Source organism: Zalophus californianus, chromosome 5 (genome assembly GCF_009762305.2).
Source record: "Zalophus californianus isolate mZalCal1 chromosome 5, mZalCal1.pri.v2, whole genome shotgun sequence".
Classification (NCBI taxonomy): Eukaryota; Metazoa; Chordata; class Mammalia; order Carnivora; family Otariidae; genus Zalophus; species Zalophus californianus.
Genome location: NC_045599.1, coordinates 11,554,928 through 11,575,683, shown reverse-complemented (window position 1 = coordinate 11,575,683; position 20,756 = coordinate 11,554,928). Strand labels below are relative to the sequence as shown.

Below are 20,756 nucleotides of genomic sequence, written 5' to 3'. Positions count from 1 at the left end.
TGACCGCAAGCTGAATATGAACCACATTTGTCTTCCTAATAAAGATCAAACTACCAGAAGTAGGGGTCACGTGTTTTCTCTTCAGTACCATTTATAATATTTGGCAAAAACATGCGTTCATAACAATTGAATAAGTATTTTCTCAGCTTTGGAGGGACTACAAAATAAAGGCAGCTTGATCTAATATAGATAAAAGAACACCAAGTATTTTTACAGTGTCTGTTGCCCCGGCTATTTGTTTTGTAGTATTGGTTGCTATCTTTAGAAGACAGGTGATGAAGGAGAGAAGAGTCAAACAGTTGACAATATAGTGGAAAGAATATTGAGCAGGGAGGGGCACCTGGGTGGCTCAGTCAGTTAAGAGTCTGCCTTCGGCTCAGGTCATGAACCCAGCGTCCTGGGATCGAGTCCCGCATCGGGCTCCCCGCTCAGCAGGGAGTCTGCTTCCCCCCTCTCCCTCTGTCTACCGCTCCCCCTGCCTGTGATCGCTCGCTCGCTCTGACAAATAACTAAAATAAAATAAAAAGAAAGTAAACCCCTCTTCACTGCCACGACTTCACAAAGCATACGAATCTCAAGGAAGTTGCCAGGTGAGAAGGAGAGAAAATCAGACTCTTCAGGCAATTGGGAAAGTTGTATGCTCGTCAAAAGGGGCTACTCTACTTCTGAAACTAATAATACATTATATGTTAATTAGTTGATTTTAAATTTTAAAAAGTGAGGGCGGGGGAGCTACAGGTTTCCAAAAGGCTAAGAGATTGCCCACTTAGAGAGTCACCACTTTAACAAACCAAATACCCAGCAAGTGCCTTCCCATTCCATGATTCGGGCCTCTGGAGAAGTGAAATAAAAGAAACTCTTGGATCTTGCTCAACTATTTCCCTCCCTGGTTTTCTACGAACAAACAAAACGGGAAAGATCCCTACAACACACAGCCTTGCTGACTCGCAGGCTTACCTACCAGGTCAGGACCAGCCAGCAGCATACACGACCTGGTTATGTCACATCTGGGAACTGAAGGGCGGTACTTGTTCCCTGCTGTCTCTGCTTTGGACTCAAGCAACCCTGTAAGGATATCCTGACCTCAGAAAAAAGAACCATCCACCCTCTCCTGCCCTCAAAGCTCACTGAAACCTGCTATTACAGTGCCTGGAAGTCTGGGTTGAGAGCGGTCAGCTGGGGAGGGAGTTAATTTGGGAGAGTTTGTCTTGTAGGGGCTCGGGATTTCAAAGCCACTTTCCTGCCCTCTGGTACAGCCAGAGAATCCTGGACTCGCCACGTTTCTGGGCCGGAGGAGGTCTTTGGGGTCAAGACCACGTGATGTCCTTGGGGGATCCATCTCCTGCCACGTAAGAAACATCCACTCACTAAGGTGTTTCATTCCCAAGTATTGTATGGACACCATACGCCTACAGCTCTAGCTCACAAATGCTGAGTAACATAACTGGCCAAGGGTTAAGTAAGACCTGAAAGTGGTCCCCCTGAGTTGTTTTTGCACAACGACACACTCAGAAATTAAAATGTTTAGTAAAGACGGATGTTACACTACAGGTCTGTGGTTCAAGGCTTGGCCCATGAATTATGTTTGTTTATTACTTGTGTAACAGGATCTTAAAACTGAAGTTTCCAACAGGCAACAAGACATAATAGAGGTACAATTCCAGAGAAAGGTGCCAAACCATGTTATGAAGATTTTTGAAGGAGATGGCCTCAAGGAGCCACGGGCCCTTCTTGGGCTTCTCAGCTCCATCAGAGATATATGGAAGGGGGCGCCTGGGTGGTCTGTTAAGCATCTGCTTTCGGCTCAGGTCATGATCCCAGGGTCCTGGGATGGGGTCCCGCATCGGGCTCTCTGCTCAGCGGGGAGCCTGCTTCTCCCTCTCCCTCTGCCCCTCCCCCCTCTGCTTGTGTACTCTCTCTTTCAAATAAATAAATAAATAAAATCTTTAAAAAAAGAAAAGCGGGAAGGAAGGTCAGGGCATGGAGACAAGAGATGAGAGGAGAGATTTCTCAGCGTGGGAGGGGTATAGTTTAGCAAAGCCCTCTTGATCTCAGGGTGCTGGGAACCCCTAACTAGGGTGAGCTAGACAGGGAGAATATCCCACAGAGAGCAGAGAGCGTTTCCTGAGGCTGAGAGACTTGGAGGCTGGTCCCCAGCTTCCGGGTGGGAAAGCTGACATTGACCCTGGTCAGAGTCTAACTCCTACCAGGTGGGACTCTGAAATGCAGGAGACTGACAGCTTTGGAGGCAGAGCCATAAGAAGGCTGCTACTGTCTTAGGACCCACGTCAGCCCCAGGTCAGGAATACATGAGTGTTCCTTGGAAGAGCTGTGGGCCCTGAGACACGGAGTGAGCCCGTACAGGACTGACTTGGGTTCTGTCCAACGGGGCCACCTGCAGGAAGCTGGAGACGCACTACTGCATGTCTGGCGGTGGGGCCGAGGAAAGAGTCACTAATGACCATCAGAACAGAGAAATAGAGAAAGCAGCCGACAGGCGCAAGGAAATCCTAGGAGAAAGAGAAACAGTGAGAAGACCTGTACCTCTGAAACAAATAATACATTATATGTTTAAAAAAAAGAAGAAGAAGAAGACGGCAGGAGGGGAAGAATGAAGGGGGGAAATCGGAGGGGGAGACGAACCATGAGAGACGATGGACTCTGAGAAACAAACTGAGGGTTCTAGAGGGGAGGGGGGTTGGGAGGATGGGTTAGCCTGGTGATGGGTATTAAAGAGGGCACGTTCTGCGTGGAGCACTGGGTGTTATACGCAAACAATGAATCATGGAACACTGCATCAAAAACTAATGATGTAATGTATGGTGATTAACATAACATAATAATAAAAAAAATTTTTTAAAAAAGGAAATGACATCTTGAGGGGAAAAGGTATGTACTAAGCCAGAGTCAGACCAAATGGCAAGAGTATTGGCTCAGGTAAGAAGTGCCCTCCACGTCACCACCTCTCCCCATCTCCCCCAGTCCCATGGGACCTGGTCGGGGTGCAACAGCAGCTCTCAAGATGGAAGGTGGGGGGGCGGCGACTAGAACCATGAGGTGGAGAAATGGAAACATCACTGCCCCTTACCCCGGAGCCCACCCCAGCTCTGGGAAGTGAGCGTGGAGCGAGAGAAAGGGAGATTTCACAGTAAATTAAGTCATGGGTTTTAGTAGGACACAGGACTGAATTCCCTAATTTTTGCATCTGGACAGTGTTTGTGACTTCGTGGACATAGATCATCTGTCACCAAAGAATGAGCGGTAAATTATGGGCTGCTAGAGTATTTATGCAGGAGCAGGAAAGATGATCTCAGAGACTAAATTGTAAAAGGGACAGTGGGAGAAACACAGTTGCATTTTTACTGAACTGTGAGGTATGCTTTTTCAATATGCTGGTTACACTTGTTTTCAAAAGATACAAGATCTCAATCTTTGATGAGCAAAACCATCCCCTAGAGAAGACGGCTCAGCCACATGAAGCATGTGGGGTCAACACCTCTATAGGATAATGAAATGATCTTTTCTTTGCATCACCAGCGACATCATGTACTTGGCATTGGAATTCACTGCTTGTTTTGATACTTCTAAATTCTTTCCTAATAATTGCTCAACTTTCTCTCTTGTGTGTCATACCCTGAGGACTGTGCCAGATTTCCTCGCATAAACAGCAACTGGAAGGAAGTCTTTTTCAATTCTCTGTTCACTCTTTCTACACCTGCACACACTGACTGGTTTTGCTCATACGGTTCTCCCCTTAATTTGTCCCTGATAAAGATCCTAATTTTCTCCAGCCATGTCACACTAGTGAGCCCACCCTCATCCCTTGATGACCCTATTCTCATTTCTCTGAATACCTCCCTATTCTGTCTTATATTTTATTAAGGACATGGCATGATCAGAAAAGCAAGACGTATTCCTAGAGGACCCTGTGAACAAGAATGGGATTATACATTCTTTCACTGAATTTCAAAAGTGGAAGAAAACTTAGAGAGTTCCACCATCTTAATTTATAGATGTGAAAGCTGGTACCCTGGGAATTTATACAAATGGGGAGACAAGGAAGTGGTTGGGGTAGTATCAGAACCAGGGCTCCAGCTCCCCAGCCTGTGGTCCTTCCCAGCTCTCTTTCCTGGGGTCCTTTTATGTGCTTTGTAGAACATACTGTAATACAAACTACAAGCAAACTAAGATATGAAGAAGACTGAGGATTAGCTTTAGTTAATAACATTGCCAACTCTAGAGATGATCAGACTTCTGTTTTCCACCCTGATGGGGTAACATAGGCTAGAATGAGCCCTCTGTTGAAGACAACTAAAAACTCCTATAAAATATATGGAACTGTTTTCAGACATGATAACAGGAAGCACAGGACTGTGATTCCCAAGAGAAGAGAAGCTAATGAGGTGAACTCTACAATCACCTTGTCTACCTGGAAGCAATTTCTCAACTGCAGCACAGGGAACGAGAACAGAAACGGAATTCAGTGGTCTCATTGAGTAGAGGAGACTATGATTGATGCCCGGAGAGATCTAGATAGCTAAAATCTGCAGGGCAGAAATCCAGAAATCTGCACAGAATCCGCCCCCCCAACCCCGCCCACCCCCCATCCCCAGGCTGAGTCTTTGGTCAAATATTAATCTGCACTTTAGGAGGTCAAGCAAAGAAATGCTGTTGGGGGAAAGAACAGCTACCATGGAAGGGAAAACTGAACAATTTCTAGAGCTCACACAGTGCTAGGAATTGTTCAAATTCCCACAAGCCAGAGTACAGGAATCTCCAGAATAAATGGATTTTTCAACAGAGACCAGGAAGGTAATGCCTGAGCAATGAGCTAACGTAGCCCTAGAGTAAAGGTGACTTTCGATCCACTCTCAAAGGACTTAAATACAAGCCATGGGAGATCAAACAAGGATTGAGAAGGCCACCAAATAACTTATGTACCTATCTAAAAAAGACAGCATTCATTAAAGCCACATAACAAAATATGCCATTCAGCAACATAAACTTTGAAATGTCAGGCACTCAATGAAAAATGAGAAAATGCCCAAATATTTGGAAACTAAATAGCACAGTTGTAAATAACCCATGAATCAAAGAAGAAATCAAAAGGGAAGCTATAAAGTACATTGAATTGAACGAAAATTTTAAAAACAACATGACATTTTTTGTGGCATGCCACTAATTCAGTAGTTAGTGGAAAATTTATACCACTAAACACCTATGTAGAGAAGAAAAATACCTTAAATTGATCCTTAAATTGATTACCTTGCACCCACCTGAAGAAAACAGAAACAGAAAAAGGGCACCTGGATGGCTCAGTCGGTTGAGCATCTGACTCTTGATTTTGGTTCAGGTCATGATCTCAGGGTTGTGAGACTGAACCCTGCATGGTGCTCTGAGCTCAGCGAGGAGTCTGCTTGTGGATTGTCTCCCTCCCTCTCCCTCTGGCCCTCCCCCTTTGAGCACTCTCTCTCTCTCTCTAAAATAAATAAATAAATCTTAAAAAAAGAAAATAGAGGGGTGCCTGGGTGTCTCAGTTAAGAGTCTGCCCTCGGCTCATGTCATGATCCCAGGGTCCTGGGATCAAGCCCCACATCAGGCTCCCTGCTCAGGCAGGAAGCCTGCTTCTCTCTCTCCCACTCCCCCTGCTTGTGTTCCTGCTCTCACTCTCTCTCTCTGTGTCAAATAAATAAATAAAATCTTTTTAAAAAATAGAAAAAGAAAAGGAAAGGAAGCCCAAAGTAAGAAGAAGAAAGGAAATAATAAAGAATAATATATAAAGCATTGAAGTGAAAAACAACAGAGAAAACCATTGAAACAAAAAATTGGTTTTACGTGAAGATTAATAAAGTATATAAATCTCAAGGCACACTTATCAAACTTACTGTCTGTCAGAAGTGGAAGAGACCTTGGAGGACCCCACCCTTTTAACTTAAAAAAGCTGGGGACCCTGGAGTATATGCAATTGGTTAGACAATTAGTGAGTGGCAGAGGCCAACACAATACTGAAGGAGAAGAACAAACTTGGAAGATTGAAACTACCTGCCTTCAACACTTACTATAAAGCTATGGTAATCAAGAGATATCAGAACCAGGGCTTAAGTTCCCAAAAGAGAGAAGACACAAATGACCAATGTCAAGAATGAGAGAGATGACATCACTACAGATTCTACAGATATTAAAATAAAGGAATATTTTGGAAAACACTAACTATACTTAAATTTGACAACTTTGATTAAATGGACAAATTCCTTGAAAGACCCAAACTCTTAAAGCTTGCTCATGAAGAAACAGATAACCAAAATAGCCCTTTATTCATTAAAGAGATTTAATCTGTAGTTAAAAACCATCCCACAAAAAAAGTCCAGGCCCATGTGGTTTCATTAGTGAAAGTCAACCAAGAATTTAAGGAAGAATTAATGCCAATTCCATATAAATTCTTCCAAAAAATTAAAGAAGAAAAACCTCTAAATTTATTATTTGAAGCCAGTGTTACTCTGATACCAAAACAAGACAAAGAAAAAGAAAATCCATGAACATGGATACAAAAATTAAAAACAAAATTTTAGTAAATCAAATGCAACAAAACATAAAAAGGATAATACATCAAGACCAAGTGGATGGAACACTACACCAAAACAAATGATGTAATATATGGTGATTAACATAACAATAAAAAATTTAAAAAAAAAGACCAAGTGGGATTTATCTTTCAAATGCAATGATAATTTATCATTAGAAAATCAATCAATGTAATTTACCATATCAACAGACTGAAAAAGAAAAACCATATGATCATCTCAATAGATGCAGAAAAAGCATTTCGCAAAACCTGGCATCCAATCTGATAAAAATTCTCAGAAAATTAAAAACCAGAAGGGAACTTCCTCAATTTGATAGAGGGCTTCTACAACAGGGAGGAGGAGGAGGAAGGGGGGAGGGGAGAGGAGAAAAAAGAGAGTAGGGAGAGGAAAAAGAAGAAAAACTAAAGGAAAAAAGTCATAATTAACAGTGCAAGACTGAATGCTTTCACCTTAAGAACAAAACAAGGATATCTGCACCTAACCACTTTTACCCAACATTGTAATAGATGCTCTAGACATGGAAGTAAGGCAAGGAAAAGCAATAAAAGGCACCTGAAGTAAACAAAGAAGTAAAACTGTCTTTATTTGAGACAGTATGATCACTTATGTAGAAAATCTATGGAACTGTCAGTTTAGCTAAGCTATGTTCATGGATTGGCAGAACATAGTGAAGAAAGGCAGAAAAGAAGTAGAAGACAGAAATAGGAAAAAAGAACAATAGCAATAAATAGAAAACAATAATACACATGATAAATACTAATTCAAGTATATCAATACTAAGATAAGAAATGAAAGAGGAGTCATTGGTACAGATCCCATGGACATTAAAAGGATAATAAGGAGTACTATGAACTACTCTATGCTCACAATATCTAGACTATTGATAGTCTAGATAAAATGGACCAATTCCTTAAAAGACATAATCTGCCAAAAACAAAAAGCAGAGAAATAATTCCTAACACATTCTGTGAGGACAGCACTACCCTCAAACCAAAACCAGACAAAGACATTACAAAAAATTAAAAAAAAGAAAGAAAACTATTGACGAGTATCTCCCACGAACACAGATGCAAAACTTCTCAACATAATATTAGCAAATCAAATCTAACAATGTATAAAAAGAATTGTACACCACAAGCAACTGGGACTTATCTCAGGTATACAAGACTGGTTCAACATTTGAAAATTAATTAATGTAATCCATCACATTAAAAGACTAAGAGAAATCACATAATCTTAAAAATAGATGTAGAAAAAGCATTTGCCAAAAATCCAATATTCATTTATGATAAAAACTCTCAGTAAAATAGGAATAGAGGGGAGCTTCCTCATCCTGATAAAGACTATGAAAAATCTACAGCTAACTTCATACTTAATGGTGAGAACTGAAAGCTTTCCCACTAAGGTCAGGTATAAGTGAGGATGTCCCCTCCCACCATCAAGAAAAGGAAATACACGATGTATAGATTGTGAAGAAACAAAACACTCTTTAGTCACAGATGACATGATTGTCTATTTAGAAAATCCAAAACAACTGACCAAAAAACTCCTGGAACTAATAAGCAATTATAGCAAGGTAGCACTCTACAAGACTAATATACAAAATCCAATTGCTGGGGCACCTGGGTGGCTTGATAGGAGTCATATTATCAAGATATCAGTTCTTCCCAACTTGGTCTGTAAATTCAATGCAACCCCAATAAAAAATCCCAGCAAGTTAAGTTCGTGGATATCAACAAACCAATTCTAAAGTTTATATGGAGAGACAAAAGACCCAGAATAGCCAACACAATACTGAAGGAGAAGAACAAACTTGGAAGATTGACACCACCTGCCTTCAAAACTTACTATAAAGCTATGGTAATCAAGAGAGTGTGATATTGGGGAAAGAATAGACCAACAGATCAATGGAACAGAATAGAGAGTCCAGAAAAAGACCCATACAAACACAGCCAACTGATCTTTACAAAGGAACAAAGGCAATGCAATGGAGTAATGATAGTCTCTTCAACAATCATTGCTGGAACTACTAGATATCTGCATGCAAAAAATTGAATCTAGACACAAACCTTATACCCTTCACAAAAATTAACTCATAATGGGTCAAATTAACTCACAATGGGTCACTTTAAAATGTAAAATTCAAAAATATAAAACTCCTACTAGATAACATAGGAGAAAACCTAAATGACCTTGAGTATGGTGAGGTCCTTTTAGATACTACACCAAAGACATGATCCATGACAGAAATAATTGATAAAGTGGACTTCTTTAAAACTGAAAACTTTTGCTCTGCAACAAACAGTATAAAAAGAATGAAAAGACAAGCCACAGACTGGGAGAAAATATTTGCAAAAGACATATCTGATAGAGGACAGTTATCCAAAATACACAAAGAACTCTTAAAATTCAGCAATAAGAAAACAAACAACTCAATTAAAAAATGGGCTAAAAACCTCAACTGACAACTCTCCAGAGAAATTATACAGATGGCAAATGAGCATATTAAAAAGGGCTCCACATCATATGTCATCAGAGAAATGCAAATTAAAACAACAAGATAAAACTGCACACCTATTAGAATGGCCAAAATCCACAGAACACTGACAACACCAAATGCTGGTGAGGATGTGGAGCAACAGGAACTCTTGTACATTGTTGGTGGGAATACAAAATGGTACAGCCACTTTGAAAGTCAGTTTTGTGGTTTCTTACAAAACAAAACATATTCTTACCATATGACTCAGCAATCTCAACTGACTCAAATGATTCAACTCTTTTGATATTTACCTAAAGAAGCTAAAAGTTTATGTCTACACAAGAACCTGCACAAAGAGTTTAGAGCAGCTAATTATGAAACATAATTGTCGAAACTTGGAAGCAACTAAGATGTTTTTCAGTAGGGGAATGGATAAATAAAGTATGGTAATCCAGAGAATGGGATATTATTCAGTGATGAAAAGAAATGAACTATCAAGACATGAAATGATATGAAAGAATCTTAAATGCATATTACCGAGCGAAAGAAGCCAGATCTGAAAAGGCTATGTACATATAGCACGATTCCAAATATAAGACATTCTAGAAAAGGCAAAACCATGGAGACAAGAAGATCAATGATTGGGACAAGGGATGAATCAGCAAATAACAGGATTTTTAGGTCAGTTAAAATACTCTGTATGCTATTATAATGATAGATACATGTCAATACATGTTTGTCCAAAAATATAGAATGTACAACACCAAGAGTGAACTATAGGGTAAACTATGGACTTTTGGGTGATCACGGTGTGTCAAGAGAAGTTCATCTTCTGTTAAAAAAATGTATCATTCTGATGAGCAATGTTCATAATGGGCAACACCATGCATGTGCAGGTACAGGGGCTAAATGGGAAATGTGTGTACCACCCTCTAACTTTTTGTAAACCTAAAACTGCTCTACAACAGTCCTTTTAAGAAAGCATTCTTAGACATGATACCAAAAGCATTGTCTATTTTAAAAATTGATAAATTGGAAAAAAATCAAAAATAAATTAAAAATTGATAAATTGGACCTCATTAAAATTAAAAACTTTTGCCCCCCAAAAGACCTTACTAAGAGCATGAAAAAAACAAGCTACAAACCAGGAGAACCTATTTGTAAATCATATGTCTCACAAAAGTTTCCGATCCAACATATATAATGAACTCTCAGGACTCAACAGTAAAAAAAAAAAAAAAAAAAAAAAGAACAATTCAATTAGAAAACGGGCAAAAGACATGAGGAGGCATTTCATCAAAGGTGATATACAGATGCCAAACAAGCATAAGAACATGTTGAACATCATTAGCCGTTAGAAAAATGCAAATTAAGTGCAGGCCAGCGGTTCAATGGATAACACTGTGACTATGGAACAGAAAAATGCAAATTAAGACCACAATGAGATATCATTATATGCAAATCATAACAGCTAAAATAGAAAACAGTGGTAAAAGCAAATGGTGGCTAAGATGCAGACAACTATCATTCATACATTGTTGGTGGGAATGTAAAATGGTACATTTTGAGAAACAAGTTAGCAGTTTCTTAAAAACTGAACAAGAAACAACCATATGACCCACCAGTTATACTCCTGGGCATTTATTCCAGAAGAATAAAAACTCATATTCAACCAAAAACTCATACACAATTGCTCCTGGAAGCTTTATTTGTAATAGAGAAAAACGAAACAACCAAATGTCCCCATTTAACAGCAACTTGCCACTTCCCGCTCCTAGCAACCAACATTCTACTTTCTATTTCTGAATTTAACTACTCCAGGTAGTAAATACAATGTCCTCAAAGTTCATCTGTGTTGTAGGATGTGTCAGAACGTCTTTTTTTTTTTTTTTTTTAAGGTACGCTCCACGCCCAGTATGGAGCCCAACCTAGGGCTTGAACTCATAACCCTGAGATTAAGACCTGAGCTGAGATCAAGAGCCGGTCACCTAACTGACTGAGCCACCCAGGTGCCCCAGAACTTCCTTCCTTTTTAAGGCTGAATAATATTCCCATGTATATAATAAGCCACATTGTATTTATCCACTCATCCATCCATGAGCATGTGTTGCTTCCATCTTGTGTCTGTTATGACTATGAACATGAGTGTGTTGATCTGGAATTTTTGAAGGTGTGCCCCAGGACTCTGTTTGTTTGATAAACTCCTCTGGGGATTCTCATATACATCAAAGGTTTATGAACCACTACTCGAATTCAGGATTTCCCCAAGAATAGATGGAGGATTTGGGGTAGCTCTCAGACACACTACTATAAAGATCTGACTCACATATGAGAAAGTCAGTCTTCTTCAAATTTTACGAATCTTTCTGGTAAGGTCAAGAGAAGTTCTTAGTTTGGTGTTATTTATCTTGAACACCGGATTCTAATTTCTCTTTTTAACAAAGAGAGAGCAGCCCTCAGATTCAGAGCCTTGGGAGCCTTCAGTGGACAATCGTAACAGGTGAACTTAATAACATCGCTTTTTTCATCGCATTTGTGACTCTACAGCACCATAAGTTCTATGATTTGATATAGTTGCTTTTTAATAAACCTACTTAATATTTTTTAAAGATTTTATTTATTTATTTGAGAGAGAATGAGAGAGAGCACGAGAGGGAAGAGGGTTAGAGGGAGAAGCAGACTCCCTGCTGAGCAGGGAGCCCAATGTGGGACTCGATCCCGGGACTCCAGGATCATGACCTGAACCGAAGGCAGTCGCTTAACCAACTGAGCCACCCAGGAGCCCAATCTACTTAATATTTTTAAGTTGAGTGATATTTTTTAGCAAAAAAATATGGCCAGGGGTATGTGAATATGGCAAAACCCGGAAGAGTGATGCACCAGAGAATGAAGTCTGGGAAATACTGCTCTCAGACACATTAACATTTGGATTGTGCTCTCAGCTTTCTACACGTGGAACGAGAGAAGCAGACATTGACATACAGACGCACACGTCAAAAGCATCCAGTAGATGTCTCCTCTGTGGCAGAAATGGGATGGCACCTGCCAAGTGGAGAAAGGCAGAGAACATTCGGGAAGCATCCCCAGCAACCTCTGAAGCTAGAAAATCAGTAACCTAAGCCTTAAAAGGGTGAGATAGTGACACTCTTTGGGTTTTCTGGAATGATTTTCTTTTTCTTTTGCCTTGGTGTTGAGTAAAATTATTTAAAAGCTGTAGCCTGTCCAGACTGTGATAAGGGGTCAAAGAAGAGAAGTAAACACATTCCAACTGTTGGCAGCCAGCATCGGAGACATCCCAAGAGGAATGTGCACTCAGTAGGCAGTTGCTCCCCAGTTGGGATCTTCTTTGGAGGCTCACATTTCCATGTTTCGATAGTAAGAGGCTGCTCCTGACCATCACACCCTGAGCTGATAAGAGCAGCGGCCACCGCATAGGTTCTGTGCCAGATACTGTCCTGCTTCTCATGAATTTTCACAACACTCTAACGGGTGACACTTAGGTCTCTTCCATGAACGAGGCAACCAGCTCAGAGACGTGGAGAGCCTGACTCAAATCGCACAGCTCAAACTCAGGCCTGGCGGGCTTCCAAAATCGGCTTCACCGCACTCATCATGTTATCCAACTTCTCTGTGACCTTGGCTTCAAGCTCAACTGGAGGTTTCTTCCCTTTGTGGTTTCCAAAGGAGAGACGCAGAGGAACAATTTCCAAGTTAACAGCTCCTCTAAGATGCCACAAGTCGGGAACTCTAAGTTGGTCTATGAACATCTGGGGGACTTTATTAGGATTTTTGCTTTTTTGAACCTTAATGTTCTCAAAGTACAGTTTCTAGTTACCCCTGGAGTTGGCAACACAATCGAAAAATGGAAAGGGAATTTCATTTCCCATATTTGCGAGGGCAGTCCATCCAGGCCACGGCCTCATTAAGAAGAAGGACGAGATGGGTTAGCAAATGATTTACTGAATTCACAGCAGAAAACACTCTGAGGCGCGTGCAGTGTCCTTTTCTTCCCCCCGAAAAATCTTGCACTCTGAACCACCCGCACAGTAATTGCAAAAGGTTTCCTGTGCCCTTAAATCTGGTAACATATCATCCTAATGAGAAAATTTCCAAAGCTATTTTTCAAGCCTTGGTGCATTTTTGAAAGAAAAAAAAAAAGCCCAAGCATATAGTCCTTAAAAATAAAAGTTACAGATTACACACCCACTGAGGCAGCTTATTAAACTTACTTCCAAAGCCCAGAAGTTTTTTGAAAATTATGCAGGAGATGATTTAAGGGGTAATTGAGTAGGTTCCTTTCCCTCAGAGAACATCTGAGAACATTTTCTCTAATAATAAAAGGCAAAGTATATGCAGTCGTGTAAACCGCAGATGCTCCACCAGCAGGTGAGCATTTGAAGAAAGAACTTTTAGGTATCTTCCACATACACCATTTCCCCGGGGTGCTCGCCTGAGGTCAGTAACGTGGTTCCAGATCGTGGAAAGAGGCAATTCTTGAGCTGGAAACATTCCGTGTGGAAAGCATTATCCCAAACGAGTGTAAAGAGAACACATGCATGCTACGTGAGCTTGCAAACCCAGAGGGGAGGTCTCTTGTCACCGCTGTTGTTGTTGTTGTTATTGTTTTCTTCCCAGGGAAGGAATCCCGAAAGCGCCGGCTCCCCCATACTCGGCAGAGCCATTCAAAAGCTTGGGAGGGGTCGGCGAAGCTGTGGCTCATTCACAAAACGAGACTCGGTCCCCAGGCAGGGGATGGGAGGGGATGAATTAAAGGGGATTCTTCAGTTTGGGGGAAACTCAGCAAAAAGGAAAAAAAGAAAAATATGAGAATTGCACCGACGTGAGTCTCTTTGTTGCAAGAGCAGCAGCTACAGAGCGAGGAAGAAAGAGAGAGAGAGCAGGGAGCTGGGCGCGGAGGCGCGCTCGGGGAGGGAACCTCGGGAACCTCGGGGCACAAGAGTGCGACGGCCCCAAGCTTCTCCAGCGTTCATACCCAGAAACCACCCAGTGATCTTAAAGCGCACATCCTGATCCTTCGGTCGAGGGTGGGGAATTTGCAATTTCGAACAAGCTCCCAGATTGACAGCTACTGCCAGTCCGCGCGCGGACCAAACTTTGAGTAGCAAGGGATTTGCTCACGGGGGTGAAGCCATCCTGGATTAGAGCAAAGGGGGGGGGGCTTTCTGAAGACAATGGTAAGCTTCTGGGGGTAGCAGCAACCTTAAAAGGGTAAGGACAGAAACAAACTGGATGGGCTGGGACGGTGCCAAAAATTGACCAGCGGGAGGACCGCGGTCTGGTAGCCTCTATTTACAAGCAGGGTTTGTTTTTTGTTTTTTTTTTTACTTTTTAAAAATTTTTTTATTATGTTATGTTAACCATCATACATTGCATCATTAGTTTTTGATGTAGTGTTCCATGATTCATTGTTTGCGTGTAACACCCTGTGCTCCATGCAGAACGTTCCCTCTTTAATACCCATCACCAGGCTAACCCATCCCCCCACCCCCTCCCCCTCTAGAACCCTCAGTTTGTTTCTCAGAGTCCATCGTCTCTCATGATTCGTCTCCCCCTCCAATACCCCCCCTTCATTTTTCCCTTCCTACTATTTTTTTTTAACATAAAATGTATTCTTTGTTTCAGGGGTACAGGTCTGTGATTTCTTCAGTCTTACACAATTCACAGCGCTCACCACAGCACATACCCTTCCCAATGTCTATCACGCAGCCACCCCATCCCTCCCGCCCCCCACCATTCCAGCAACCCTGTTTGTTAATCTCAGGAAACAAACAAGCAGGGTTTCTGGAGGGAAGGGGAGGAAGGGGGCGCTCGCCTTTCGGCTCTACAAGAAAGCGTCGCGAGTGATGGGGGCTTTGGGGGCACGCGCCCCTGGACGCAGGTAGGCGGCCGGGGAACGCGGGCGCGGGGGCGGAGGGGACCCGGGCCGGCCTGCCCTTACCTGCGCTCCCCCTGGTCCGTGTAGACGTTGAAGAAGAGTCCCTCCCTGAGATCCTGGTACACCAGGCCGGAGAAGCTGAGCTGTAGCTCATACCGGCCCCCGGGCTGCAGAGCGCCGCCGAGCTCCAGCACCAGGTACTGCGTGTCGAACGCGACCCACACGTCGTCCACCGGCACGCGGCCCGCCGTGCGGTCCCCGGTGCCGGAGGAGAGAGGACCCCGCACCTCGGCGCTCTCACACTCCAGGAAGAGGCTGTGCAGCAGCAGCCGCGCGGTGGCCACGGTGCAGCGCACCGTGATGTTCACGCGGCCGGTGAAGGTCAACGTCGGAGCCCAGGACTCGTTCGGCCGCAGCCGGGGCCACAGCTCCAGCTCGTAGTGCAGTGGCACGAGCCAAGGCGGCAGGCGCAGCTGGTCCCAGGGTCCCGGAGGGCGCCCGTTGCCCGGGGTGGTCGTCCCCGCCGGCTCACGGGTGGGGCGGGTGTGCCCGGTGGGCCGCGGCTCCTCCTGCGTGCTGGGCCGGGAGGGCGCGGCGCCCGGGACTCCGCGGTGGAGAAGCTCCGACGGCGGGACTCGCGCGCAGCGGCCGTACAGGGCGGCGAGCACGGCCAGCGCCAGCAGGAGCGCGGCCGCCAGCCCGGCCAGCAGCACGACGACCGCGCGGCTCACGTAGAAGCCGGAGCTGGAAGGGGGACCCATGGCTGGGCCCGGGGCGAGGGCGACTCGAGAGCCGGAAGGCGGCGGCGGCGGTAGCTCCAACCTTGACCCGGGTGCTCAGTGACGGGGACCCCGGCTCTAGCTCTCTGTCTCGGTCCTCCTCCACCTCTTCTTCCTCCTCCTCCTCCTCCTCCCCCAGAAGCTTGGGAGACAGGAGCGAGCGGTTGCGACCACGGCTTCCCCCTCCCAGCTAATCAGATGCAGGTCCCTGCCTACCCACCCCCGCCCAGCCAGAGCCCGGGGAAGAGGCGGATCCCGCGCCCCGCCGCGCGCGCCCCTTCGGGTCCGAAGGGAAAGCCCTAGCAGAAGAGGCTTCCAGCGTCGACGCGGGAAGGGGACCGTCGGGCCAAACTCGAACTTGGGACACTTCGGACGAGGATGTTTGGATTAATGAGATTTGTTGGGTGCGCCCCGGCGCGCTTTCCAGTGTCGGAAAGGAGACGAGCGCAGGACACACTCCGGCTCCTCGACTGCAGGGTGGTCTGCGAATAGCACACCTGCTGGCCGCTACCCGGGGATGCGAGTGCTGGGGGGTGAGGTGAGGGGGCTTAGGGATCCGGGCTTCCGGAGACGCGCTCTGAGATTACCCTCGGGGGGACATCCGCGCCATCAGAACTAACTCCCCGAGCGCGATCGTTGGGCCCTAAATTCGCCACCTGAATCAGCTCGGGACTCACGCAGCCCGGGCGGGCGAGTGCAACGATGGCAACCAGGTCAGGGGTCGCGGACCGTTTCGGAGCTTGGGAAGTGGGCCTGGAGGAGTGGCCGACAGAAAGGCAGGGAGAGTTCCTCTGCGGCTCCGGGGTAGAGAGGGGGCGCCCCCGCGAAAGGGAATGTTCTGCTTTCAAAACCGGCTCGTTTAAGGCAACAGTCGTGGGGCCAGCCATTCCTCCATTCAGAAACGGCCGGGCCGGGAGTCCCAGGCGGTGCCCCAGTCGGTGGGATCTTTGGCATGCTGGGCATCTGTTTGCTATTTAGCGGGTGCTCCAGGGAGAGTTCCCGGCCTGTGAGCCGAGCTCCGAGTCTGCTCGCACGCACTCGCGTGCATTGGGAATGGGGTTGCAAGGACGCAGGAGGCGCTGGGGAAGAGGAGAGAGCGGTTAGAGAGATTCACTTGCTGGCCGAAGACTTATTTGAGCGTACCCCGTCTTTAGACTTTCTGAAGGAAGAGGATTTTTCCATCTCGGCCAGAAAACTGTCTTGGCTTTCCTGCTTTGAAGTGTAGGTCCCACCCACTGAGGAAACCCTTCCACCTGAGTTCAGAGATAGGGTAAACCAAGGTGATTCTCCTGGGGTATGTGACCTTCCCGGCTCCTCCAAATGAAATTAATCACATTAAAAATAAACCTCCGAAACAGGACGGGGAGGAAGGAGGAGACTTGACACCCAGCTGATGGCCGTGCTGTAATCTGTGGACCAGTCTCCTGATTACAGGTTTGATTGGCTTTTTTCAGAAATGGAACGATCGTGTTTAAGAATAATTATGGCCACCTGCCTCACTCCCAGAAGATCCTGGGTAGAGCGGAGGGAGAAAAAGCTCCTTCTGTTTCCCCCACTGCAAGTCAGGCTGCCAGCACTATGAGCCACTGAGCTAGCAGGAGCTTCAAGGTTTAGGTTATTGTGAGATGAGGATTCTCACAGATGCAGAGCTCATTCATTATCGTCCTTACCGCCCAATGGCCAATTTCTTGAAGGATTCCAGACTTCCCAAGGAAAGGTTAAAGAAAGAAAAGGAGTCCCTAACAGAGTTACTTCAAATTCATATTAGAGGGGTCCCTCCCCTCGATTTTATATAAAAAAACTCTACTGAAACGTGTACAAGCAGACACAAGCTTTTAATTCCATTTGTCTGATATCATTAGACAAGTAGAAATTGGCTACCGCACAGAAAGATTCAAAGTAATAAAATGACACCAAATGATGCAGCAATTTAAATGTTATTTAAAGGGAAAATATTTCTGATAAATTGTTAAGTCACTCAAAAGTTGCTTAATAATACACTCGCTGAATCATGTTTATGTTCATTTAAAGGAACTGGAAAATACTATTACATGCAATTTTTGACATTTCAGTGAAAGACTAGTTCTGGGAAATAGATCAGTTGCCAGGAAAACATTCACTAAAAGTTTTTTTTTTTTTAATTTCTTAATGAGATGCTCAGAAAATCCACTTACTATTTAGACCAGGTAGAGCAGTGATTCTCAACCGGAGGTCCTTTTGGTGACTCTTCTCCCCTGGACATTTGCCAATGTAGGGAGACTTTTGGTTGTCACAGTTTTGTTGGGGGGGGGGTTGCTACTGGTATCTAGTGAGTAAAGACCAAGGATACTGCTAAACATCCTACAGTGCACAAGACAGCCCCCTACAACAAAGGAGTATCTTGCCCAGAATGTCGTCATTTCTGCTGTTCAAGAACCCTAAACTAAAGCAATGATCTAAGGCTTTATATGCTACCCAAGTGGGACTTGGCCTTTGTGCCTTTGCACCTATTTCCTTTTGTTGTTGGTGCTTATGTTTTGGCGTGTCTATTATTCTTCCATCTTTATATCTTGGTACTTACTATTAACTTCTGTAATACTTTATTATTCCCCTTGGGCCATATGATTAATTTTCTTTTCTTTTTCTTCATTTACTTTGAAAATTTAAATTTTTTTGAATGGGTGATATATTCATAAGGACCAAAAATAAAAACTGTATGGAAATTTATGTTGAGATATCTAGCTTCCACTGCTTTCATAGTTAATAATTTTTAATAGTTGTGTGTGTGTGTGTGTGTGTGTATCCTGTGTTTCCTTATGCAAATCAAGCAAATACAATTACTCTTGTATTTCTCCCCTTTCTTATGTAAAAAATAGTGTACTAAAACACCCTCCTGCCCCTTGCATTTTCATTTAATAGTATATTCTGTGTATCTTTCCATATCAGTCCACAGAGATTTTTCACAGTCTTATCTACAGCTGCATTGTATGGATACACCATTGCAAAGATTGGGTTATTTGGAAGGATTCACCAGACTCCACAGGGTATCTTCACACAGGCTTTTATTTAAAGGCAAAGAATATGGTGCAGCAAGAAAAAGAGAATGCAGGCAAGTATTGGAGGTCAGAGAGACATCTCCTGTGCCAACTCCCTAAGGCCCTTATTTGCATAAATAGGGGTCGTGCTGTGTCACCAGCCTAAACTGCCAACATCTCTGAGAAGAATCTTGTTTACAGGAAGGAGCTCAAGGAGCTCAAAGGAGAAGCTCTTAGAGAACTCCCTTAAATAATCAAGACAGGTTTGTCAGACCCATAAATCTAGTTGACAACTATCAGTAAAGAAATTAACCCTATGGGGTCTCCAGGGAGAATTTCATACTTCAGTCAGCACATCATAAATTAATCAAGAGTCAAAAATTGAATATCCAGAGGTAAGGCAGAGTAAGGAGCACTGAAAATCCTCTCCTCCGTGAAAGCAACGTGAACACTGAAAAAATTGTCAGAATTAACTATTTCAGAACTCTGGAAAATAACCAAAATCTTGGAGCAATCCAGGGAGTCTTTGTTCAAAAAAATAATAGCCAAATCTCAGTTAAAAAGAAAAAAAACCGAGCTTTATGACATTTTAACTTGCTTTATTCTCACTTCCTCCTTCTCAGCTCTGCAGTTGCCTTAAAAATCAACAGCCTAGGGGCGCCTGAGTGGCTCAGTTGGTTGAGCAACTGCCTTTGGCTCAGGTCATGATCCGGGGGTCCTGGGATCGAGCTCTGAGCCCTGTCCTGCTCCATGGGGAGCCTGCTTCTCCCTCTCCCTCGCCTGCAGCTCCCCCTGCTTGTGCTCTCTCTCTCTCTCTCTATCAAATAAATAAATAAAAACTTAAAAAAAAAATCAACAGCATGCTATCATGGTGCAAACCAGTATCCTGGCAGCCACTGGAGGGAGCATAAAGTCCCTTTAAAGCCTCATTCTCAGTGAATTGTCATTGTTTGAACTACCTGGTTGATTCCCTGGAAGACTCTCCTCTCAAGACTATCTTTATTTGACTTGATTTCACAGTTCAACCTGGGTGAACAGCCTTTCCTCAGGAGGACTGGTTGAAAATAACAGGCAACTGTTTAATATTGCATCTGCCTGGGGTGGGCAAACATTTGAGGCAAACATTAAGCTCATCAGAAAGTTTAAAAGGAAAAGCTCTGGAATTAGATATCTATAGGGGGCTTTGAAAAGCTCCAACATATTCCTGAAAATCTAAAAGGCCATATGCATTCTATGGGCTATGCATAGGACTAAGGCTGCATTGCATGGGAAAACAAACAAACAAACAAACAAGAAAGCCCTAAGCACATCTAGCTTATCTTGAGACATTGCTCAAGCTGGTATCAAGCCCAAGACAGAGTTGTCAACTGCCTGGTTGAGTGTTGAAGGGATAACTCAACACCCACACAGAGCCCCTTGGCAAAAACTGGGAGATTCAGGTATTCAAGGGAATCTCTGTCTAACCATTAGCTGACCACTAAGCTAACTGAGCGAGGACATAAGTGGCCACCAAAACAAAAACAAAAACAAAAAACGGACTTTACTGAAATAGTTCAGAAAATTCTCTAAGCAAACAAATGACAACAATCAGCAACAACAAACCCTGAAGGGGCAAGAGATCTTAAACTTGTCACATTATTTAAAATGTCATGTTCCCAACAACAACAAAAATTATGAGACATGCAAAGAAACAGAAATGTATGCCCATACACAGAGAAAAGTCATCAACAGAAAATGTCCCTGAGGACTTTCAAACATTGGGCTTACTAGACAAATATTTTATTTTTTTATTTATGTATTTTTAAAGATTTTATTTATTTATTTGAGAGAGAGAGAGAGAATGAGAGATAGAGAGCACAAGAGGAAAGAGGGTCAGAGGGAGAAGCAGACGCCCCGCCGAGCAGGGAGCCTGACACGGGACTCGATCCCCCGGACTCCAGGATCATGACCTGAGCCGAAGGCAGTCGCTTAACCGACTGAGCCAGCCAGGCGCCCTAGACAAAG

General features: G+C 43.8%; 1 protein-coding gene across 1 annotated transcript in view; it reads right to left on the bottom strand.

Moving 5' to 3' along the window:
* The window catches only part of LVRN (laeverin), a 67,498-nt gene extending 49,166 nt beyond the window's left edge, over window positions 1-18,332 (bottom strand). Inside the window, exon 1 of the mRNA XM_027604342.2 lies at window positions 15,023-18,332. Coding sequence (XP_027460143.2) covers window positions 15,023-15,720 — 698 coding nt within the window. The 5' untranslated portion in view covers window positions 15,721-18,332. The remainder of the gene's footprint in view (window positions 1-15,022) is intronic.
* Window positions 18,333-20,756: the final 2,424 nt, after the last annotated feature.